Source organism: Lynx rufus, unplaced genomic scaffold (genome assembly GCF_022079265.1).
Source record: "Lynx rufus isolate CCGP_SWC_20201006 ecotype Redwood Valley unplaced genomic scaffold, mLynRuf1.p SCAF_3, whole genome shotgun sequence".
Taxonomy (NCBI): domain Eukaryota; kingdom Metazoa; phylum Chordata; class Mammalia; order Carnivora; family Felidae; genus Lynx; species Lynx rufus.
Window position 1 is genome coordinate 119,475,129 of NW_025814845.1, and position 25,555 is coordinate 119,500,683.

Below are 25,555 nucleotides of genomic sequence, written 5' to 3' on the forward strand. Positions count from 1 at the left end.
GTACATATGCCACATCTTCTTTATCCACTCATCTGTCCATGGACAGGTTGCTTCCATATTTTGACTATTGTAAATAATGCTACGATAAACATAGAAGTACATATATCTTTCCAAATTAGTGTTTTCATTTACTTCAGGTAAATACCCAGGATTGGAATTACTGTTGGTGGGATCGTATGGTACTTCTGTTTTTGGTTTTTTTTGAGGAACCTCCATACTGTTTTCCCATATTGATGCAGTGGCTGCATCAATTTGCATTCCCACCAGTGGTGCACAAGGGTTCCATTTTTCTCCACATCCTTGCCAACACTTGTTACTTCTTGTCTTTTTTGATAGTAGCCATTCTGACTGGTGTGAGGTGATATCTTATTGTGGCTTTGATTTGTATGTCCCTAATGATTAGTGATTTAGAATTACCTCACTTCTTAGGAATAGAATAAAAATTAAACATGCCTATGCTCAACATGCCTACTTTCATGTAGCAGCTGGGATGTGGGGACTTTTTCATATATGTATATGTTCCACCTCACTTCCTGTCTACATTTATGTGTTGCAGCAGCATCTAAAGTCACAGGAATGTGGAAGGGGTAAGAGATTGGATCGGAGAATGAATAGGTTGAATGGAAAAATACAGACAGGATGTCCTTTTTCAGAAGGTCATGTCCCACCATAAAGAGTTGGGGGTTTGTGGTATTCTGGAGCCCTCTAATTAACTGGGGGGAAGAGGTACCATCTTTTCCTTTTCTGCTCATCTTCCCCATTCCAAATCTGCCCCTCCTTCACTCTAGTTAAATACCACCAATTGCATATTGAAAATAAAATACTGAAATATGAGTTTCTGTGGTGAAGTGTGGGATGTCTTGATGACGTCCCTGAAAACCCAAAGCCAATCCTTGTCCTCCAAAGTCAAGGTTTATATTTAGAAGACACTGTGGATCCTGTAGTTTCAAAATGCTGTAAACATGTTTGTGTGGTTATTTTTAGCTCTTACAGACTTTACTGAACTTTCAAGTTGGCAAGTCAGACACAGTCAGTTGTCGTCTGTTACCTCAGATGGCAGCACTTTGTGAATGACTCTGATTGTCTCATAGGGTTTCTAACATATTTAAAGCAGATAAGTTATCTTGTGTTGACTGTGTGTGGTGTATCTATATATGTATGATTCTGCATACTCTACATAATTTTTAAGCTTTTATGAACTGCATAACTTGGCTAACAGTTTTGCTTGGAGTTCAAAGATGACTTGGGGACTGCCAAATGGCACTGTTACTCCTCTGGCACAAATAGGTGGTCGTTTTCTCCTTCCCCCAGCCCTTTTCTCCTAGTCCTCAAGCATTAAATCCTCATACAGAAGTCCTTACGGTCACTGTTATTTTCAACCCATTGTATCTATTTCCTGTGGGTCAAAGGTTATAAGGCTTGAGTGGTGTAGAGGGGGAGATAGAAAGTTGACAGAAAAAAAGAAAGCTAGGCTCATTTTAGGGCTGGCACATCACGAAATAGGTAAGATGGCATTGAATTGTTGAAAACAAAAAGAAGTCAATGATCAATAGCTTTTCTTGTATGAGGAGATCATTATCTGCATGTTACATGGATGAAAAAGTGATTTTGCTCAAAGAATCATGTTTTGTGAAACGGTGACCCCCACCCCCAGTTCCATGGAGGGGAATGCGAAGTCACCAGCAGCAGCAGGAGTGCTTAGGCCGAGTCTTCCATGTTTGCATCAAAGATCTTCTTGATTTCATTTATCTGTGGCCTAACTTCTGTATCATGTTCAACTTTGTAGTCAGTTCCCTTCTTTGCATGAGGTTATTCTTCCTTGCATTTTGAACTTGATATGTTTTATAGTCAGTGACTTCAGAATGCGTAACTTATCTATTTGGAAGTGTCTTTCTAAGGGAAACTCTCATTGCCACATTTCTTCGGTTCTGGAAGCTTTGGTGTGAGTTTTATGTTTAGCAGAAAATTGTACTAAGCATTACTTTGGTTTATTATGTATAAATGTAATTATGGAAATTTGAAATTTGTTTCTGTAACACTTCAATGCTTTTCCTCTAGTTCTTAATATGAAAGTGTTGTTTTTGAGCTGTGATCCAAGTCTCAACGTATCTGTGTTTTGCTTTATTGTGAATTGTGAATGTTCAGTAAGAAACATAAAACAGAAAATGAGAACATTTTTTGTATGTTTTGCTGGGAACTCAAAATACAAGCCCTATTCCAGCATTAATTATTTTGGATTGGATAGCTGAACAAGAAATAGAGTTTAGAAATGTGTCAGTTTTATGGAAGATAAATTTCTTAAATTCCAGATTGTTACTGGTATTCACTTTTTAAAAAAATCTCTCTTGAAGCAAGCATGTTCTTTTCCAAGAAATAATAACAACATAGATTACATGTATTTGTGGGGCATAGTAACCTTTGGAACACAGTAAAATGAGGAAATAAGTTCACATAATTGATTGCCTCTCAAGTCAAAGAATGGACCTTAAAACTGCACTGTCCATATAATAGTTACTAGCCCCATGTGACTAAATTAAATAAATTAGAAAATCAAGGGCACCTGGGTAGCTCAGTCAGTTAAGCGTCTGACTTTGGCTCAGGTCATGATCTCGTAGTTCATGAGTTCGAGCCCTGTGTCAGGCTCTGTGCTGACAGCTTGGAACCTGGAGACTGCTTCAGATTCTGTGTCTCCCTCTCTCTGCCCCTGCCTGCTCACACTCTTTCTCTCTCTTTCAAAATAAACACTAAAAAAAATAATAATAAAAAAGAAAAGAAAAGAAAAGAAAAGAAAATCAGTTGCACCAGCCACTTTTCAAGTCTCCTATGGTGACATGTGGCTAGTAGCTGCTGGGATGGTCAGCACAGTCATTTCCCAAGTTGCAGAAAGTTCTGTTGGACAGCACTGCTCCAAACTGCAATTTGAATTTGTATCTTTGCTGGAAATTTTTGTGACTTTAAGATGTGATATCAACTTCCTACCATTTAATAATGTTTGGCTAAAATTCTCACATCTTGTTCATCAGTTAAACATGTACATTGACATTACTTCGTAGCCCATGGCATTTTGCCCATATTCTCTCTGATGACATTACATTCTACCCTCAGGCACTGGAATATCATTTTACACACGTATACGCATATGCGACAGTTCTGAATGTATATCGGTATGTGTAGGGAGAAAGAGAATATAAATACATATAGTTAAATCTACTTCCGCAAAGTAGATGTTCTCCTAATACTGTAGGCACTGTCTGAAGTGGTAGTTTCCTAAGTACATTGGCATGGTTTCATAATGAGTTATTTCTTGATTAAGCTAGTTTCACTTTTTGGTGACTGAACCTTGTGGATGAGATTTGATAGGATTTATGGCTGTACTCTTACAGAATAAGAAGGCCCACTATTGCCTTTGGTGTATCATGCATTTGTGTGGAGACTAAGTTAGTGAACAACAGAGACAGCATCCTCAGGGTCACCAGGAGACGTTGGTCCATTTGTTTAGGTAACAGTTGTCATATGTACCTTTTAAGCCTCCGAGTCCTGGCATGTTGTACCCTGTGCTAAGCACTTCGATTAAAGGGGAATAAGACAGGGTCTTGGGGAGGAAAGCAGCTAGAGAAAGGCCTGACTGACATGCAAGGTGAGAATGCTTTGATAGAAGTTTGCACAAGGTGCTGGGGACACCCTGGAACAGTCAGCTCTGCCTAGCACAGGTGACAGGTAGAATGATACAAAGGAAAGTTGCCAGTATTTCTTCACACCAGTTTCCAGTTACTCCAAAGGAAAAGATTAGTTCCTTGCCAAGATCTCTCTGTTTTGGAAACTTTATAAACCATGAGGGGAAAGTCTTAAAAATGCCTTTCAAAAGCATCATTTTAATGACTGTGTAAGACTGCTTTGTGGAGATGTATCCTAACTTATTTACTCGGTTCCCTTCTGTGACCTACCTTACTGGTCTGCTCAGGACTGAGGGGTTTCCCAACTTGTGGAACTTTCAATGTCCTAAAACAGGGATGGTCATGGGAAAACTGAGATGGTTGGACACCCTACCTATGGTTGAATATTTAAATTGTTTCAATTATATACTCACATTAACAACACTGTGTTGAATATTTCAGTGCCCACATATTTAGCTGCATTTTGCATTATTTCCTTAGATGAGATTCCTCGAAAGGAATTAATGGCTCAGTGACCCTGGATGTGTTTGGAGCTCATGATAATGCTCACAGCCCTTTATTGTATTTACTTTTTCTGTTTTCAGCTAGGTTGGTAAGAGTCTGCCTGGACATTTTGTGCTACCTCTGTGTCCACAGATTCTTAGGGAGATACGCAGAAGACAGAGATATGTATATACTTGCTATATCACTAGCTGTGGCTCCCTTTCTAAATCGCTAACTGGCCAGACTACGTATGACATTCCAACGACCTTTTCCTTTTTTTTTTTTTTTTATCATTTAACACTCTCATTTTATTTCACATAAATATTTCTCTTTTTTTTAAATTTTTTTAATGTTTATTTGTGAGAGACAGACAGTGTGAGTGGGGGAGGGGCAGAGAGAGAGAGGGAGACACAATCCGAAGCAGGCTCCAGGCTCTGAGCTGTTAGCACAGAGCCCAACACAGGGCTCGAACTCACGAACCATGAGATCATGACCTGAGCAGACGCTTAACCGACTGATCCACCCGGGCGCCCCTCACATAAATATTTCTTGAAGTCCAGTTACATTTAACAAGTATTTATTACCTAGTCTGTGTTTAGTTTCATGCTGAACAAAGTGTGGCAAAATATCAAATAAATATAAAATACTGTCCCAAATCACTGTTAGAACACAAGACTAATAATTGCCATAAGGCAGTCTACTTTTTGTCTAGGCCAGAGGCAAGGCTGAAGTCTGATTCCCAAAAGATAGAGTGGACTTCCTGACTCCATTCTCCTATGACCCTTGCTCCTTCTCGGGGCACATCATAGTAAGAAAAGGATGAGATCACATGAAACCCAAAGCTGGCGATCTTTCTTCCCAGTACAGGTGCAGCTATACGTCACCCAGGCCTCTACCCCTCGTCACTCAGGATGTTGCAAACTTATCTTGGACCCACTGCCAGCCAGGATCCTGCCCCTCTTCAGCCTGCTCCTGGTCAGGGTAAAGAAGCCATGAAAACCCCCAGACTTAGAGTGTGTCCCCTCAACCCTGACAGTTGGGAATATGATGAGATACTTGAACTAGCATTCACAAGTAAAAATATATTTGACTTGCCCCACCATGCTGTATTGAGAGTTAATGCTATGAGGTGACCTACTTTCCTGTGGAACTTCAGTAACTACATTTCCCTGGTTGGGGTCCAAGGTCTCATACCAAACTGTTCTTTGTAGTAAGAAATATTAAAGTGTTGTTCTATTTCAGACATTCTTAACATGTGCCTCAGAGGTCCTGTGAACCCCTAAAACTGTGTACAATGTTATTTATATGCCTTTTTCTAAGAAACGTTTCCATTGCTTTTATCAGATTCTCAAAGCGATCTATGACCCAGAAAAGGTGTAAAAACTGCTTTGTATACACTGAACACTCAGCAGCTTCTGCTGTTGCTTCTTTCGTTTGTTTGTTTTATGTAGGACTTAGGCCAGGGCTTTGAGGTGGACATCAGTTTAGCAATGATTTCAACAAGTAAATTATATGTACTTTTAATTAATTGCAAATTCCCTGATTTTCCTCCAGGTACTATAATATTTTTTTCTGAATTGAATTTGATTTTTTTTATTGTTGTTGTTGTTAGTTTTGCTATTATGAAGTTGTTTCAGGTCCAGCAGTTTGTTTTTGTCCAGGCAATATATGTAAACTATTTAAAAGGTTTGTGGAACAGTTGTTAGCCTACATCTAGGTATTGTTCTGCATTATTTTTGGTGTATTCTTTTGTTTATATTACTAAGCTAAAGTTAGCACAGATAGCACCAGGCTAGAAAATGGTGACAATAGTTTGAAAACAGGAAATTTTAGGCTTGTGTGTGTTTGGAACAGATGATCATAATGATAGAGCCAGTGGAGTGGAAACTTCCACCGAGCCTGTTTTTTCCTTATTTTGCTCTATGAGAAAAGATGGTGTTTCCTGGAAAACAACTCAAGTCTTTTAAAGCAAATGGTTTTCTTTTGTCCTTGTTTCATGGCTAATTTGTTTTTCTTTATTTTATTTACCTTAGGTGTATTATTATGGAAATTTAATATTTTAATAGGTAAAGTAATTCCTAAAGTGCTTATTTTTAGATATTTAAATATCTAAGTATGTTACCACTTACTGACATGGTTTTTTAAGAAAATTAAAATATTAAGAATATTATAACTATCAAAACTTTATGGGAAATCTTAAGTGTTCCCAACTTGCCTTTTTTTTAACCCCCTAAATTCCAGTCATTGAAACAAAGTTAGTTATACTTTGTCTAAGCTATTTCCTGACTAAGAGCCCTTCCAGATGTATCCTGGAATTCTATATTTAAAAGAAAGGCTAAATTCATTCACTAATTTCAGAGTAAGAAGAGTATACATTTCCATACATACGCAAACCCTTTTTGTTTGGTGTACATTGTTCCTAAATTTTTAAATAGTAATAGACTTTCTTTTTAGGCATTTTTAGTCATAAGCTTTTTAAATATGTAACTTTTTTACATTATAATTAATAAATGGGAACTCCTTGAAAAAATCAGACTATACAAAAGTATATAAAATGAAAATATGAAACTTGGGTGACCTTCCCATCCCTATTCCTGGAATTAACCACAGTTAACACTGTCAATGTGTCTCCTTCCAGTCTTGTTATCTAAACATAGTTTGTATGTATAAGCACACAATCATTTCAGACAAATGTCAAGTCATACCATATGTGTAATTCAGAAAGTTGCTTTTTTTTTTATTTGACAGTTATCTTGTGGGCGTTTATCATATATATATAAGTCTATCTCATGTTTTAAGTGTTTTGCATCTATTTATTACCGTATAGAAGTCTCGTCATTTAATTTAACCATTAACCTTATGAAGAAGTTTAGATTAAAACCTGTCTTATTAAAAACAGCATTTTCATCTTATGAAACACATGTCTTCAACTCTAAAATTTTACACATTTCTATGATTATACATAAATTTTGAATTATAGCAAAGAATTCATGGTAATGATTTTCTTTCCTTAACTATCAGTTGTGAAATAAGTATCTTTTAAGAGATTGCAAATAAGAACGTTCCACTGTCCTTGCTTTCCCAGTTTCCTAGGATGATGTAGGGTTAATAAAAGTACAGTGATGATGTTTCTTAGGTAGTTGGCTCAACAATGTAGAAACTGCTGTTCTTCAGCTTATTGGGTCCAGGCAAACTTTGGCAATGATGAGGGACCTAAATGCAGGCATCAGAGTTCTTTCTGAAGGGAATGGGCTTGCTAATGGGCTGCTTGGGACCTGTATGCTGAGAGCTCAGAAGAGTGAGTGTAGCAGGTAGATGCCTTAATGAGGGGGAAGCTGAGGAAAGCTTCAAAGAATAGGTCTTGAGCTTGGTCTTGAAGAATGAGTGTGGGAGCTCATTGGGTGAGAGAGAGAGGGTGTGTTAGACTCCAGACAACATAACATGGGTGTTTGGTGCAAGTTGTCTGTGAAGGTGAGAGATTAGAGAGGTGAGGCGGCAGGTAAGTGTGACTTTAAAGAACCTTGTATGACTGTTGTATGAGAGGAGTTTGGAGTTTCCCCTAATAACAGCTTTAGACTTTTTTTCTTTCCCTGAGATCTTTTCATTTAAGTTTGCTGACTCTGCAATCATTCTGATGAACAGAAAACTTTAAAAACATCCCATCAAGGCTCTGAGGACTTCACAAGTTGTAAAGTGCTATTGCTGATACAGAATAATTTAAGGAATGGTCTTGGCTTGCCTTTTTTTCTTTTTTTTTTAATGTTTTAAATCTTTATTTTTGAGAGAGAGAGCGCGAGCGGGGAGGAATAGTGAGAGAGACACACACACACAGAATCCGAAGCAGGCTCCAGGCTCCAAGCCATTAGCACTGACCCCGACTCGGGGCTCGAACCCACAAACTGCGAGATCATGACCTGAGCCGAAGTCGGACGCCCAACCTACTGAGCCACCCATGCGCCCCTTGGAATGGTCTTGACTTTCAAGGAACTTGATGTCTAGTTGGGAAAATAATTCATAAACATTTGGAACATTTGGAAATATATGTAGTAAAATAACAGATGGTTCCAAACTGAACTGTAGCAATGCAAGAGACATTTCAGAGCAGTAACTGATGAGTTGCCAAGAGTCCAGAGGGAAGGTGTGGAGAGGAAAGGGGAAGGTTAGGATAGAATCTTAAGGAATGGATTAGGTTTCCAACAACAGAAAGGAGTTCAGACGTTCACCAGTGGGATAAATACTCAACAAAAACAAGGAGGGGAGTATATTTAACCTCACTGGCAAGAGTAGAAGGCATGAGGAATTAGATAGACATAAGCTTGAAAGGATCTCTGATTGTTTTTGAAATTCCATTTCGTTGAGCAACCTAATTCTGTCTATTGATTGGACCTGTGGTTCTCAGTCTGGGTGGTACATTAGAATCATCTCTTTAGCATTTAAAACTATGTGCCAGGGCTAATGTCCCAGACCTACTATCTATCTGAGATGAGGCCCCAGGCACCGTTTTTTTTTTTTAAAGTAAAATTCTCTTGGGGCGCCTGGGTGGCGCAGTCGGTTGGGCGTCTGACTTCAGCCAGGTCATGATCTCGCGGTCCGTGAGTTCGAGCCCCGCGTCGGGCTCTGGGCTGATGGCTCAGAGCCTGGAGCCTGTTTCCGATTCTGTGTCTCCCTCTCTCTCTGCCCCTCCCCCGTTCATGCTCTGTCTCTCTCTGTCCCAAAAATAAATAAACGTTGAAAAAAAAAAATTTAAAAAAAAAATTCTCCAGATATTTTTTATTTATTTATTTATTTTTCATGTTTATTTATTTTTGAGAGAGAGAGAGAGTCGGGGAGGGAAGAGGGAGAGGGCGATACAGAATCCAAAGTAGGCTCCAGGCTCTGAGGTGTCCACACAGAGCCCAATGCAGGGCTTAAACTCACGAATCCTGACATCTTGACCTGAGCCAAAGTTGGATGCTTCACTAACTGAGCCGCCTAGGTGCCCCTCTCCAGATATTTCTTCTGAGCAGTTAGAGTTGAGAATCACTGGACCACTCTGACCTCTTCTTTTTTGCCCACCCATATACTTATTTCTTTAATAATTAGTTCTTCCTGTAAAGGAAGGCACTAGGCAGTCTTGGCAAGGGTTACACCAGGCATGTTCTCTGTCAGTTATGCCACAGAGAAGTCAGAAAACATCAGTGCAGCAGTTACAGTGTATTCTTTAAAACTGAGCCCACTTGCCATATTAGGCAAATTAGGCATATTTTGTGAATTTGTTAATGTTATTGCAGGTGATGGTTTGAGGCTAATCTAGATTGAAATTTTTTTTTCTTCTTCCCACTAGATAATGGGACTCCATCTGTACTTTCTAGCCAATGTATGCACACCGATACTCTGTAGGGTATATGATAAACCTACTTTAAGACCTTGCTTCAATGTGACAAGCTTATCTTCAATTTATGTAATTTGCTTAAATGCAGAAATATGCTTAATTTAAAAGAACAACTCCTTTAAAATGAAGTTTAAAAATAACTATTATCTGTAGAGTTTTTAACACAAGTTAATTTATAGCTTATACACCTCTACCTTGCCCGACAGTTCTCCATTTACAAGTGGTTGGGCAGAGTATAGTTATATCATTATCCCCATGACACATAGGTAATGTGAGAAATTCTGTATTTTTATCCTTGCCTCCTATGATTGGCATATTCAGCAGATGTAGACTGAGTACTTCCTTGGGGTTGGGCAATGGAAAACAAAGATGAAAGGTGAAAAAATATGGCTTCAGCCCACAGGAAACTCACTTTTGGGAATGTCAAACATCATAATTAGGATCAAGGTGGAAATGGAGAGCTTAGAGGGTTCCACTCAGGGATGGTGCCCTGAAGGGGTCTGAGTTGAGTCTAGAAGTAGATTATGTGCCACAGGGCAGCATGTATCAGGGCCAGAGGCAGGACAGAAGCAGAGCATTAGAGGAACTGCAATAATTTCCATTGTGATTGGAAGGCAGAGAGGCAAGAAGTAAGGTTGGGGAGACAGAGAGAGGCGTGGAGGGCCCCATGTGCCCTGCCTACCAGAGAGTTTGGGCTTTATCCTGTAGGCAGTCACTGAATGTAGGGAATGGGTAAATGGCAATGCATTATGGACATTTAGTTTGTCATCTCATCTAAATAGATTTCCATTGGCATCCATGGACTGTACAGGCTCTTCTCTTTTGATGTTAATGTAGTAGCCAAAGTTATTCTTAAAACCCTGAGACAAGACCCGGGGACCAGAGTAGGGTGCTTTTAAGCTACTTTAAAACACAGACCTGCTGATGAAGTCTTATTACTGCATCATTTATTCAACTTGAAATGATTATTGCAACGTAAGGAAAGACAACAAAGTAGATTTTTGCATAGTTCCTCTTAAGTAGACCTGCTTGTAATGGAATGCCAGTAGTGAAAATGATTTTCCACATGAATTTTGTTGAAAATTGCTTTGAGTAATTTTTTTTTTTTTTGAAGGTTTCTAGAAAACTTGTCCTCTTTTGTCTGCTACTGCTGCAGGATTGGTGAGGCAATGTACAGCTTTCTCTGGGGCTACCAAGGCAGCGAGGATAAAAATAGGGCAAACTTTAAGAATCCCAGATATTTTCAGATAACAAAGACTGATTTATGTGGGCCCATTTTGTGCTCTGACAAAACATAGAGAAGCTTTTGTGCTGTGATTAGCAAGGGCGCTGATGTCAGTTCTCTTGTCGAGCATCAAGCTTTATTCTGTGGCTAAATTGTGCTTTGTACCATAATCCAGAGAACCTTTGTATCTGCCTTATTAAAGTGTGTAGTTTATGTAATTGCTTTTGTTTTCCAGTTTAATCTGTGCCAGATTCAATAAGAGTGACTCATTTTGTGACTGAGACAAACATTCACATTTGGACCATGTTAAAAATAAATAAATAAGTGGCAGGTGCTGTTGGCTAAATTCTGTGTTTTAATGCTGTAATTTCCTGCTGTAAGGGTTCATCTCTTATCCTCTGTAATCGCCAGTACAGCCTAGCTAGTACTCCCTGATTCTACTCCTGTTCCCCAGTGCTACTCATGTCTTGCCTATTTATTTTAGTTTCCAAGGGCCTTTTACATTTTAACAATATCATTTCAACAGAGAAGCAAAGAAATGGCTGGGGAGCCACAGTTAACCAGAAGACAAAGAGTGACCCATAAGCTGTAGCAGAAGGACACATTCTTTTCCTTTCTTTTTGTCATTTTTTCCAAGGTGTTTTGTGCATGTGTTTTGGTAAAGCTGTCTTAGTTATGTTTATGTTATTATGTGTATGTTCAGTATCCAGGTCTTTTTCTCAAGTGGAAGAGTTTTTGAAAGCACGCTTTCTGTTCAACGTGGCCCTTATATCTAATCTAATATTCGCAAAATTTTACAACTTCAGAGTCTTAGGGGAAATTCTCCTTATCGTACAAGTATTTCTAGGTACCAGGTGCTGTGTTATGCATGGAATATGTAATGACAAGTCACTATCTTTGTGGATTTTACAGTCTGCCTAGGGAGTTAGATACTAAATAAATAAATACAAAGAAAATTTAAATTGCAAAATGATAATAATCCTTTAGGTAGTAAGGTACCTTATTACATGGGTAATAAGGTCCCTAAAACTGTGCTCTACTTAAATTGGGGGTCGCTGGGAAGGGAAGACCCAAAGGTCGGAGTCCGCCTGGCAAGAGAACATACTAGACTCAGGAAATGGCATGCGCAAAGTCTCTTGAGGCAGGAAGCAGTTTGGCATCCTATTAACTGTATTATTAGAAGAGAGAAGTGACAACTGACAAGGCTAACTATATTAAAAAGATTATAGATCAACTACGCAGGCACAGCAGTAGGGCACTATTTAGTATAGCGGCAAATAGTTGAGCAGCCTCTCAGAGCTTCCCTGAAAGTGCAGTATAGAGATTGATGCCTATAATACTTCGTCTGAGTCATTGGGGAATGGGTGGATTGTGTTCAATGAATTATGTAGTGAGGCATTGTAGAAAGATTTCGACAAGAGACATTAAAGTTTTAAAAAGTCATTTCTGCATTTAAAGACAGAATCTTTACTATCTGGAGAGATCACTTACTAAAAGATATGATTCCTTGATGGCCCTAAAGAAGTGACATAATACTATATTTCGTCTCTCTTTTCTTCTCTATTACTTTTTCAGGCTTACCGCTTGATAGAGAGGTATCGCATAACTTTACTAAGAGATGATATTTATTTATTTTGAAGTAAATAAATGTCTTACTTACTAACTAAATGGATTTTTGTAATCCAGAAACCAGTGCTAAAGTCATGTGAATTTAACATGTTAGGATTTTTCAGTGTTCTCTAAAGCATCTAGAAGAACTTCCCACTGCCGTCTCTTTCTGGACACGACTAGTTCCTCTTTGCTTGGAGTTATAGTTGGACTGAGAAGTTAATTTAAAACCTTGTTGACATTAAAGAACTACGTAATATTTTCAGGCTTTTGTGATATTTCTACTAAATCTTATTGAAGGATTGCATCCAGTTTTTCCATGAAGGAATGCCTCTCCATTTAGCAATAGTTCTGCAGGTACGTTGACAGGTTTGCTGTATTATGAAATATTTTCATGTATTGTAAATATTTGCTTCATGATTAGTCAACTCCTTAAGAGTAGCGATCATGAATTACCTACTTGTAGTTCTCCCCACAGGTATTTACAATAGAATAGATAACTTATTGACTGGTTAGCTCACTGATTTACCTTTTAATGTAGCTACATTTCCTTGAATGGATACAGTTTAGAGTCTATTAAAATGTTAAACCTAAAGTTATCGCCCAAGCTAATTCAGTTATAAGTACAGTTGTCCAGGTTTTAAGAAGGCGTTCGGGGTGTCTGGGTGGCTCAGTCGGTTAAGTGGCTGACTTTGGCTCAGGTCATGAATTCACAGTTCATGGGTTCGAGCCCCACTTCGAGCTCTGTGTTGACAGCTTAGAGCCTGGAGCCTGCTTCAGATTCTGCGTGTCTCTCTCTCTCTCTGCCCCTCCCCTGCTCATGCTCTGTCTCTTTCTGTCTCTCAAAAATAAATAAACATTAAAAAAATCTTTTTAAGAGAAAAAAAAACATTCAAGGAGGAGTAAGACTTAATATTGTTTCTGGGCAGAGTTGTTGGATTTAAAGACTGCTGAAGCACTGTTTCAGTCATTCAGTTCTGTTTTTATTATTTAATCAACGAGATTTTAGAGAGTAATAGTAAAAGAATTTTAGGCCTGTTGAGGCATAGTATGAAACCCGTAATTGACCAAAATTTGTGGAGGAAGTACATGGTGAGTATAGATCTAGATTGCTAGTATATGTTTGTTGGGAAGAAAAGGGAAAAGAGAAAGAGAAAGGAGGAGGAAAATTGCAACCCATAAGAATACAGATCTTATCCATGTGGTCTTTGAAAATAGACTCACCGGAAGAAAGACACAGCCCATTTCTTTGCTTGCTTTTCAGGTGAGAAACGAGGAAAGCTTTTAAACTCTTTTTTCTCCATTCCCCTCACACAGAAGTGAGTGAGAAGCTTAAAATACAAAGGAGTCTTTTGAAGAAGTACTTTTATGTATTCTTTTTTTTTTTAACATTTATTTATTTTTGAGAGACAGAGCATGAGTGGGGGAGGGGCAGAGGGAGAGAGAGAGGGCTGTCAGCCCAGAGCTGGACGCAAGGCTCGAACCCACGAACTGTGAGATTATGACCTAAGCTGAAGTCAGACACTTAACCGACTGAGCCACCCAGGTGCCCCCCGCCCTTTATGTACTGATGGCTTGATAGTAAGGCATGAAAAACCTTGCCTTTTTTTTAATGTAGTAAGCTGTACCTAACATAAAGTTTACCATTTTAACCATTTTTAAGTGTTCAGCTTCAGTGGCATGAAGTACATTCACTTTGTTGTGCAACCGTCACCAGTATCTATCTCCAGAATTTCTTTATTATCCCATACTGAAACGCTGCCCACTAAACACTATTATCCCCATCTTCCAACTGCTGGCAACCACCATTCTGCATCTGCATTTGGTCTCTAGATTTTGATTATTGTAAGTCCTCGTATAAGTGGAGTCATATACTTTATCCTTTTGTGACTGGCTTTTTTCACTTAGCATAACATCTCAAGATTCATCCATGTTATAGCGTGTGTCAGATTTTTCTTCCCTTTTAAGACTGAACAGTGTTCTTTGTATATTCCACATTTTGTTCATTTCTTCATTCATCAATGGACACTTGGGTTGTGCCTACCTTTTGACTGTTGTGAGTAATGCTACTATAAACATGGGGTGCAAATACCTGTTTGAGACCTTGTTTTCAATTCTTTTGGATATTTACAACTGGAATCTTTTGTGGAACTGCCATACCGTTTTCCATACTGGTTCTAATTTCTGCCATCCTGGCCAGCACTTGTTATTTTCTGTGGTTTTTATAAAAGACATTTTAATGTGTATGAAATTGTATCACATTGTGGTTTTGATTTGCATTTCTCTGATGATAGGATGTTGAGCATTTTTTCATGTGCTTATTGGCCATTTGTATATCTTCTTTGGAGATTCTGTTTAAGTCCTTTGCCCATTTTTAAACTAGGTTATTTTGTTGTTACTGAGTTGTAGGAATTCTTTATATATTCTAGACGTTAATCTTTTATGAGACAAATTATTTGCAGATACTTTCTCTCATTCTGTGAGCTGACTTTTCACTCTATTGATTGAGTCCTTCAATGTGTACATTTTAAATTTTGATGTAATCCAGTTTACCTATTTTTTTTCTTTTGTGTTTCTTCTGCGTTCTTAATGTCCTGTCAATTGCCTAATCTAATGTTATGAAGCTTTCCCCTGTGTTTTCTTCTAAGAGTTTTCTAATTTTAGCTCCTATGTGTAGGTCTTGGATGATCCATTTTGAGTTAATTTTTGTATGATGTAGAGTCCAACTTCTTTTGCATGTGGATATCCAGTTTTCCCAGCACCATTTGTTGAAACCACTGTTTTTTTATATTTAGTAAAAACTCAGTCTTCCTTAGTTTATTGACCTGATGTTACATTATGTAATACCATCTAATATAGATCAATATCTTCTAATATGCTATTAGATCTAATAGAAAATAATAAATATGTATATATAGACACATTTTTAAGTTGAGGCATCAGTAAAGAGTGGTAGATTATTCCCTGGAAACAAAGAAAACATGTATGTGACTTTCAACAATTCATTTGTGAAATGTGCATTGATAAATGTGCATCTTCTTGAAAAATCTCTCTCAAATTAATACTAGATGGATATTTTTGTTTCATCCCTAGGCATGGAAGAGGAGATGGTTTGTATTACGCAGTGGTCGCTTAACTGGAGATCCAGATGTCCTGGAGTATTACAAAAATGATCATGCCAAGAAGCCCATCCGTATTATTGATTTAAATTTATGTCAGCAAGTTGATGCTGGATTGACATTTAACAAAAAAGAGTTTGAAAACAGCTACATTTTTGATATCAACACCATTGACCGAATTTTCTACTTGGTAGCAGACAGTGAGGAAGAGATGAATAAGTGGGTTCGTTGCATTTGTGACATCTGTGGGTTTAATCCTACGGAGGAAGGTAAGCTCAAGATTTTATTATTCAACCTGAGTTCTCCTTTATTGCTGCATTTTTAGAACTATTATAAAAGTCTTTGTTATTTCAGTTACTCAGTATAATATTTTCTTTTTTATAATGGCTAACACCATTTGGAAAAAGCACTAATAACCCTCTAATCATTTTGGGGAGAAGCTTTTCATAGGTTTTAGAAAGAGAGACTTAACCATGTGGGGCAGTATCTAAATAAATGTCTTGAAGAAGAAGGTGACAAGAAGACATACTTATTTGAGAGCATTTCCTGAGTTTCTATATAAATACTAAGTTGAACTTTATAGCACTGCTGATACTTGACTATTTTTCACCTATTTTGAAAACAGCATTTTTATGTGACTCAATTATTTTGATGTTATTTTAAAAACTATGTTGGATTATGGGGCACTTGGGTGGCTCAGTCAGTTAAGCATCTGACTTCAGCACAGATCATGATCTCACTGTTCATTGTTTCAAGCCTCACGTTGGGCTCTGTGCTGGCAGCTTAGAGTCTGGAGCCTGCTTCAGATTCTGTGTCTCCCTCTTTCTCTGCCCTCACCCCCTGCTTTTCCTCTTTCTCTCTCTCTCTCTCTCTCTCTCTCTCTCTCTGTCTCTCAAAAAATAAATATTAAAAAAAATTTAGAAGACCATATTGGATTATGAAGTTATGAAATAGTCAAGAGGATTATCAATACCTATGAAAAGCAAGTGACAGTCAGTTACAAAACATGATAAAAAAAGTAACAAATGAGTTTATTTAACACAAAGATCCTAAAAACAGCATGGAGGAAGAAGAGGCTCAAGGTTTGGATAACAGGTAGTGAAGACAAGCTTCTCAGGCAAATTGTAGGTTTTTGAAGGAAGTAGTATTTCTTTTTTTTTTTTTAACGTTTATTTATTTTTGAGACAGAGAGAGACAGAGCATGAACGGGGGAGGGTCAGAGAGAGTGGGAGACACAGAATCTGAAACAGGCTCCAGGCTCTGAGCTGTCAGCACAGAGCCCGACGCGGGGCTCAAACTCATGGACCTCAAGATCATGACCTGAGCCGAAGTCAGACACTTAACTGACTGAGCCACCCAGGCGCCCCAGGAAGTAGTATTTCTACATAAATGAAAAAAGGGATGTAGAACCCTCTAGGCTTAGGGGCAAGGGAGAGCAAGGACCCTGAGGTGGAACAGAATCATATGTGACTAGAGCAGGGGGCTGTGAATGATAAAAGTGGGGGTGGGAGGAGAGGAAAGAGAGTTGGTTGAGGCACTGAGTTCTGGAGTATCTGTCCTGGGAAGAACTGAATGATTGAGCAAAGGTCTCATAAAGAATTTTACACGTAGGGGCACCAGGGTGGCTCAGTCAGTTAAGCGTCAAACTTCGGCTCAGGTCATGATCTCACGGTTTGTGAGTTTGAGCCCTGCTAGGGCTCTGTGCTGATAGCTCACAGCCTGGAGCCTGCTTAAGATTCTCTGTCTCCCTCTCTCTCTGCCCTTCCCCTGCTCACCCTGTTCCCCTCTCCCTCTCAAAAATAAATAAACATTAATAAAAAAATTTTTTAAAGATTTTTACAAGCAGAATTCCTCTTCAGGTGCTTATATAGCTGTCTTGACCACTTATTCCCCGTCCACTTCTCTACTTCTCTTAACAAACACATATCTAGGGGACCCCAACACAAATTTAGGTCTGTAAACCCAAAAATCAGAAAGAAAGGCGCCCTCAGGTCTTTGAACTTAGCATCTTCATGGTTATACTGCCATTTACAGTGTGCATTTCCAAATATCTATATTTAGGAGTGTTGGAGTTTCAGTGAGGGCTGGAAAAATTGCATCAACAATCAACATCAAGTTTTGAATTGAAGTGAAACAGCAGTCATCTCTAATTAGCTCAGGTCAGCATGCTGCTTCCTCTCTGGCCAGTCAGCAGCCCACAAGGAGGAGCCTTCCAGGGCTGGGATTGGCCCAGTGGGGTGGGGAAACCCCTTGGTGAGAGAATCCAGAATCCTGAGAGGGAGCAGCACTGAAACAGGCAAGGAGGCATCCAGTTTAGACAGGAGGTGGCTGATGAACTAGAGCTTTTCAGCAGAGTTCTAGTGATTAAAAGCCTCAAGAAATTGTTTCACCTGTGGAATTAAGCTTTAGTGGTTTTTGTGAAATTACTAATAAGTATGTTCACATTTAAGTGCGTATGGAGGTATGACTCCTAACTCCAGTTAAACTCCTTTCCATTCTTGCATATAAGGTCTATATTTGAGTGCAGTAGAGGATTTTAAAGTTAAAGTCACAAATAAGATGGCTCTCTAATGGCTGTTTAATGACCATGCAGTAATGATAATTTTTGGATTAAGATACCACATTAATTTCATTATGTGATGGATTTTCAGTTAAAATAGTTTAAGTCCTTGTATACGCTTTTGGGTGATGACTTTCTTTTCAGTTTAGATTTTGTTTTTAGGGACATAAAAGTAGACTTCTGTCTTCATCGGTTGCCTGTATAGATTTAGTTAATCTGAAAGACTAAGTAGTAGGGATTCTTCCGTCTCTTTTTGTTTTCTGTATAATTCTCCTAAATATATTACCAAAGGAAATGAGATACCCTCCAAGAGGAGATACATTCTTCAGTCAAGGAATATGTCTAATTTTTGGAAGCCCTTTCAGGGGTGGGTAGAGTTGAGAACCCCCAAAATAAGAATTTCAAATGCACAAGTATCTGAGATTAACTTTGTGAGTTTCAAGGCGTGGAGTCTGGTCCATTTGTCCACCTTAGAATGACTCTCATTTCATCATCTGGAAGTTTGATGAACACCCAGTCATCTCTGGGAAGAAGGAAGATTTTATCTGTTTTGGAAATTGATTCATTAATTTACCAAATTACTGAATTTGCCAGCACTCTACTAGGCTTTGGATATTCATTCAACCTATATATTATTAGGTGACTAGTTAGGGGGACAAATGGCAAACATTACAGATGTGGAACTGAGCGTCTAGTGGGGAAGGATTCATACTCAGAATAATAATTCATTACAGTTGATGAGTGCAAGATACATGATGTGTGTGGAAAAAATATATATAATATATATAATTTAATATATTTAATAATTATATATATAATATATATAATTTAATATGATTATTAAAGTGCGATTATATACATATATCAAAGTGTGAAGCTATGAGACTGTGTTAATACAGCTCTTGCCCTCATAGAGCTTATAGTCAGTCTAACAGAGACAGGAAAATAATCTAGGAATTATAATATTGTTAGATAAGTGTCCAGTTAAAGAAAAAATAAATAAGCATAGATAGCAGTTAATTTAGTTTTAAGAAGGTCAGGAAAAGCATAGGTAGTTTTAAATGTCTCTGTACTATAGCTGATAATGTACCGAGAACTTTATTTTATACTTAGTGAAACATTTTCGTTGTATTTGTAGTCATAATCAGTCACAATGTCTGTTTTTTGCTTCATGAATTTACCAATATAGGGAGGGGCGCAAACTCCCAAATCCTTTTAAAATAGATTAGAAATGCATTTGTCTAGGGGCGCCTGGGTGGCTCAGTCGGTTAAGCGTCCAACTTTGGCTCAGGTCATGATCTTGTGGTTTGTGAGTTCGAGTCCCATGTCGGGCTGTGTGGTGACAGCTCAGAGCCTGGAGCATGCTTCGGATTCTGTGTCTCCCTCTCTCTCTGACCCATCCCCTGCTCATGCTCTGTCTCTCTCTGTCTGTCTGTCTCTCTCTCAAAAATAAACATTAAAAAAAAATTTTTTTAAATACATTTGTCTTGAATGAAACTCTTAATTTGTGAATGTTTTATCTTCACAATATCAATAAAAGGGGAGGTTGTGAGAAAATTTCCAGTATTGTTAATCAAATTTGATGTATATAATGAGTTGGTTACCACAAACAGCCGTACTAATCATAACTCACTTTTATTTGTTCACATAACAGGCCGCTAAGGACTTCAATTTGCCAGTGCTTTCTAAGTGTAGTTCATGAGCTATATCTAAATGCAACTACATTTGTTTTTTTAAGTTCTACAGTATAGAATTTTTTGCAAGTTCATCCTGGCTTTCTCCCAAATAGCCACAATTAGAAATGTCTTACTATGATGTTGAAGACTTGAGTGTCTCATAAATTATGAACTTGTAAATAAATTAGTAGGTCATATATCAGTGAAAGATGACTAGTCCTTCATTGTGTAGTATCTAGGAGCCACAAAAAAATTTTTTTCTATAATTTTGATTTTTCATGCATAGTAGCAAAACTGCAAAAACGCTTCAAAGTTAACCACTACATTTTATTCATTGGTAGTAGCTGACTTTGCTAGATGCCTTAACAAAAATCTACACATTTAAAGATTCAAACAGCAAAGAACTGCTATTATCTTTTGTGATCACAGTCATACAATTTAATATGACAAAGTAAATATCAGAATGTCTTTGTTCTTCCATTTGCTTTACCACCTACTTTATATTCTCTTGCTTCTAAATAGATCTCCCCACCAATCACTAAATAATAGGTGTTTTTGTTTTTACCTAGAATCTGTCCCCTGAGCCCTGTGCTCTTCCCATTTCAAAGTTGAGTATGCTCTTACTCTTGGCTTAAAACTAATGACACGAAATCATTTTTCCCTATACTTGTGTCAGGCAAGATGTGGGAAGAAATATCCTATGCTTGGGTATTACAGTTTGAGAAAATAACTATCCCCAGTCCCTATGAGAATAACTACTTTTTGCTGAAAACAAAAGGAAAGGGGAAAAATCTGACCTGTGTTTTGATTCCAGGAACCTCTCAAAATATCGTTACCATGTTATTTCCGCTGCCCCAGGTGACCACTGCTATTATTGAATACTCAGAATTCTGGCAAGCTGAATCTGTTTTTAAATTGTAGCTCATTGAACTGTGTGCGGTTCCTATGAATGCTTTTATTTAGCAGATTTGAGGGTAGAGACTAATTTCTTTTGTTTTTCTTGGAAATGTGCAGATTTATTTTTGTTTCTACACCAAGGTGGAAGCTGTTAAATCTGCTTAACAAGTGCCAGGAAACACAGCCTAAGGGCTCTAAACAGCTAACTAACTTGGCGCAAAGGCTCCTGGTCTAATTTCAGGGTGCAAGATTAGAAAGTTGCCTCTTATCAATCAGTTGAGTTGCTTTTCTTAAAGTGCCCAGATAATAGTGGCTTAAAAATAGTCACTGTTTGATATTCTTCCCTTTAGAAAAGTAGGTAAACTAATGTAAGAATATACATATGCTCCCTTTTCCTGTAAAAGCAGTTCTTCTTAGAGAACTGCTAGATTTATTTTTATTTACTTTTTATTCAGGTATGACACATTACTGTCGAAGGTACAGATCTTAAGTATACAGTACAATATAGTTGTATACATCCATCTATATCTATATATAGAAACATAAATCTGTGTAACTGCCACTCAGAGTTAAAAAAAGAGAATATGTCCAGCCCCCAGAAGGTTTTTTCATCCTTCTTTCCAGTACAAACCCAGAAAAAATTTTTTTGATTTTGATTCTATAACCATAGATTAGTATTGCCTGTATCTGAACTTTATATGAGCAAAACCATTGAATCTGGCTTCTTTTTTCCAAAAGAAGTCTGTGAGATTCATCCATGTAGCATGTAGTGGGAGTTCTTCATCTTGTGTAGCATTCCATTTTATGAGTATATCACAAATTATGGATCTGTTTGAATGTTGATAGACATTTGGGTTATTTCTATTTTGATACAAATAAAGCTATTGTGAGCGTTGTTATATATATCTTTTGATGGACATAAACCCTTAGTTCTTATGGGTAAATAGCGATGGATGGAATTGCTACATCATAGGATATGTACTGGTTGCTTTCCTACCAGCAGTGTAGGAGACTGCCAGTTATCTACATTCTCGTCAACATTTGGTCTTGTCAGTCATTAATTTTAGCCATCCTCATGAATGTGTACTGGTGTCTCATTGTAGTTTTATTATTTATTTTTATTTTTGAGAGAGAGAGGGAGAGAGACAGAATCTTAAGTGGGCTCCACGCTGTGCACAGAGCCCAACAGGGGACTGGATCTCACGACCCTGAGATCATGACCTGAGTGGAAATCAAGACGTGGCTGCTTAACCCACTGAGCCACTCAGGTGCCCCTCATTGTGGTTTTAATTTGCATTTCCCTGAGGACCAGTTTAACTAGAGTTTATTCTGTTTTTGTTTTGTTTTCTTACACATTTTCAAGTTACTGCTCTTGAGATCTTGATTCATTGAGTCTCCTGGGATGGGGCTCCAGCACCTAGATCTTTAAAATCCCCGCAATGATTCTGATGACAGGATGCCTCTGGATTAAGAATTAAGACATTTTCAGCACTTCCTAGGGGTTTATTTAAAAAGTTTCCAAGAATGTTTGCACAACCTATTAAGGAGATCATCAAAATAAAAAAAATTCTATTTGAAACACATTAAATAGATTGGACTATGATTAAAGGTCTTCAGTTTTTGAATAAATAAATTGAAATTGCAGGTTGCTTCACTAAAAATTGCAACTACTGATGTTTCTCATTTGTATACATTTGTTAGATTTACCTTTACAAAATGTTCTTCTATAAAAAATGATGTGTTCTGAAATGAGAAAACAGTTACTTTAGGATTGATATTAATTGACGCATAATCTTTGTCCATAGACTCTTTATTTGTTAAGTTTATTAGGCATAGATCAATCAAAGTGCATCTCTTGACAAAAAAAAAAAAAATTCTACAACAGACCAGGTAAATTAGTAATTAATAGAAACAGAGTAACCTTGACCTATTTGCCTGTTGACCTGTTTGTGAACATAAAGGTAAAATTTTTGCTGTAGAAACCAAAAAGTATCCTATCAGCAAATGTAGCCCAGCTTGAGAGAAAAGGATCTCATCTAGTCTCCTGACAAGGACATGAGCAACACTGCAGTTTTATTACCACATGCTAAATACAGTATGGCAGTAGTTACAAAATCAGAGGACCTGTCATATTAACTTTGAAATATTCTCCTTATCAATGAGAAAGAGTAGAATTGCTTCCCTGGGCTTGAGCTCTTGTGCCTTTATATATATATATATATATGTACGTATGTATGCATGTATATATGGGGTACCTGGGTGGCTCAGTTGGTTGAGCATCGGACTCTTGATTTTATCTCAGGTCATGATCCCAGGGTCATGGGACCCAGCCCCATATTGGGCTCCTTGCTGAGTGTGGAGCCTGCTTAAGATTGTCCCTCTCCTTCTGTCCCTCTCCCCGACTCACACGCTCTCTCTCTCTCTCTCTCTCTCTCTCTCAAATTAAAAAAAAATTATTTAAAAGAAAAAATATATCTGTATATATTATTTTGACTGTTTAGAGGCATTACGTAGGCACCCGACTTCTATGAGGGACAGCAACACCAGGGCATTATGGTTCCAACCAGGATAAAACTGTGCATTAAGCCAGGGTCATGTGGACCAATTTATTATTTGTAGTTCTCTTCACATAATAATATACTTCTCTTCACCAAAAGCTGGTTGAAGCTTACCTTACCAGTACTTGTTACCTTTCTAAGTAAAATTTAGTTAAGAATTTGCTCCAGCAGCTTATTAGGCCTTTAACGAATGCTAATATACTCTATGTTTTTTTTAATTAAGACACAGGAAATGATTTTACACACATAAGCAAACCCTAAGCTGATATTTGGTTCTCAGAAACTTGATACCAGCATTACTTAGAAAGAGCAGTAAGTTAGAGACCCAGGTGAGGCAGAAAACAACAAACGGGATCTGCTCAACTACTTGTCGGGCAGAATGGGGTAAATCATGTGTCTTTATAAAGTGGAACAGAAGTTTTTCAGACCAATTGGTTAACTTTGACCAGAAATGAGAGTACTTAGACACACTGCAGTGCTTGCATTAAAATATGCAGAGCTGAGTATATAGTCAAATTAATATGAGTAAAACAGCCCCAAAGACTAAAACTTTGAAGATAGTGCATTATCTGAGCCAAAGTGGCAGAGCAGTGTTCCCTCTCCTTTTTTTAAAAAAAATTTTTAATGTTTTATTTAATTTTTTTGAGAGACAGAGCACGAGCAGTGGAGGGGCAGAGAGAGAGGGAGACACAGAATCCGAAGCAGGCTCCAGGCTCTGAGCTGTCAGCACAGAGCCTGCCCCGGGGCTCGAACCCACGAACGCAAGATCATGACCTGAGCCGAAGTCAGACTCTTAACCGACTGAACCACCCAGGTGCCCCGGTTCCCTTTCCTTTTTAAGTCTTCATATGCCATCTTGTTTGGAATGGTTGGGCTTGCTTTTCATGGCTGTTTAAAGGTCTTTTCTTTCATGAGCTTGCTAGTGAACATAGTGGAAATGCTCTCCAGTTCTTGCCTCTTAGAAGTAGATGCAAGCTTTCCCATATTGTGAACAAGATGCTATATATTTTTTAAAAAGGAACCTTTGAATCCCAGTCTTTTTTTTTTTCTTCCAGAAATTGAGAGGATCTTGCATCTCTAAAGAGGATAAAAAACTTTAGTCATTCACAGGTAGAAGAAATGGAAGGTTAAAAATGAGATGATCCCATTGTGTTAATAAAACAGGGTCAGATAAAAGGATTGCCTGGCCGGGTGATTCTTTTCCCACACTGAAGATGAATCACTGTGTTCATTTAGTGTGTAGCTATCAAGTTTAGAAAAAATATTAAAGGAAAATGTATCTCTAAAAACATCCACCTGAAAAACTTACTTTAGGAGTTACAGTGGAGAATTAGGTTTCAGACTGTTTTATTTAGTGATGTGTTTCCAGTGTTGAGTTTCATTTTGTTTTGGTCAGAACTAAAAATTGAATGGGATCATACGATTTTACCACATGTCTATGGCACAAAAAGAAGTATGTAAAATGTATTTGTGAATACAGCCTATAGGATATGGTAACTGCTTTCTGACCTCTCGCCTCCCCCCCTTTTCTTCCTTGAAGTTGTATAGGTTTTTCTGAAAGCTCTTCAGAAAATATTTTTTCTGAAAATTTTTATATTTCAGGTAAATATTTTTCATAATTCTCTTAAGTTTAACAATGCACAAGGATTTACTGAATCACTGATGTAAAATCCTCTTAACTAAATCTTTATATATTTGTAACTGAGTCAAAACAGTAAAACATTTCACAGAGTACATTATGTACACTATTGGCAATCAACATCTATTAGACATAATGAGGTATTTATGAGTTCCCACTGAAATTATGGCATTATGTTGTATAAATGTCCAAAAGAATATTTTTCTGTTCTCACCATTTTCTTTTCTCACCTTTCATAAATAAGAAGGAATTAACTCCTGGCATAAAGTATTAGATTTTATTAGATGAGCTTGTATGAAGACTTGACATTGCATGCAGCATAACAAAGAGAAAATGTTAGAAATTAGCTCAACTTCTATGTACTCAGGCCAAACTCTCCAAGTGAAAGAAGTCCTCATACTTAAATTAGCACCTAGTAGAGCTGACATAATGCTTGAGCAAATTCCAAACTGCACTTGCAGTTGAATGGATCTTGAAGATTTGGGAGTGCCCCTTGCCTTAATCTCTTCCAGCATGACGTAGAGAAAGTGCCTAGTGGGGCACCTGGGTGGCTCAGTTGGTTAAGCTGAGTCCAACTTTGGCTCTGGTCATGATCTCACAGCTCATGAGTTTGAGCCCCGCATCCGGCTCTGTGCTGACAGCTCAGAACCTGGAGCCTGCTTCAGATTCTGTATCTCCCTCTCTTTCTCTGCCCCTCCCCTGCTCACACTATGTCTCTCTCTCCTTCAAAAATAAACATTTATTA

General features: G+C 37.9%; 1 protein-coding gene across 2 annotated transcripts in view; it reads left to right on the top strand.

Moving 5' to 3' along the window:
• GAB1 (GRB2 associated binding protein 1) overlaps positions 1–25,555 on the top strand; it is a 124,146-nt gene that overhangs the window by 66,352 nt on the left and 32,239 nt on the right. For both annotated transcript variants that reach the window (XM_047091750.1, XM_047091751.1), the window contains exon 2: positions 15,455–15,749. In XM_047091750.1, the coding sequence (XP_046947706.1) occupies positions 15,455–15,749 (295 nt within the window). The remainder of the gene's footprint in view (positions 1–15,454; positions 15,750–25,555) is intronic.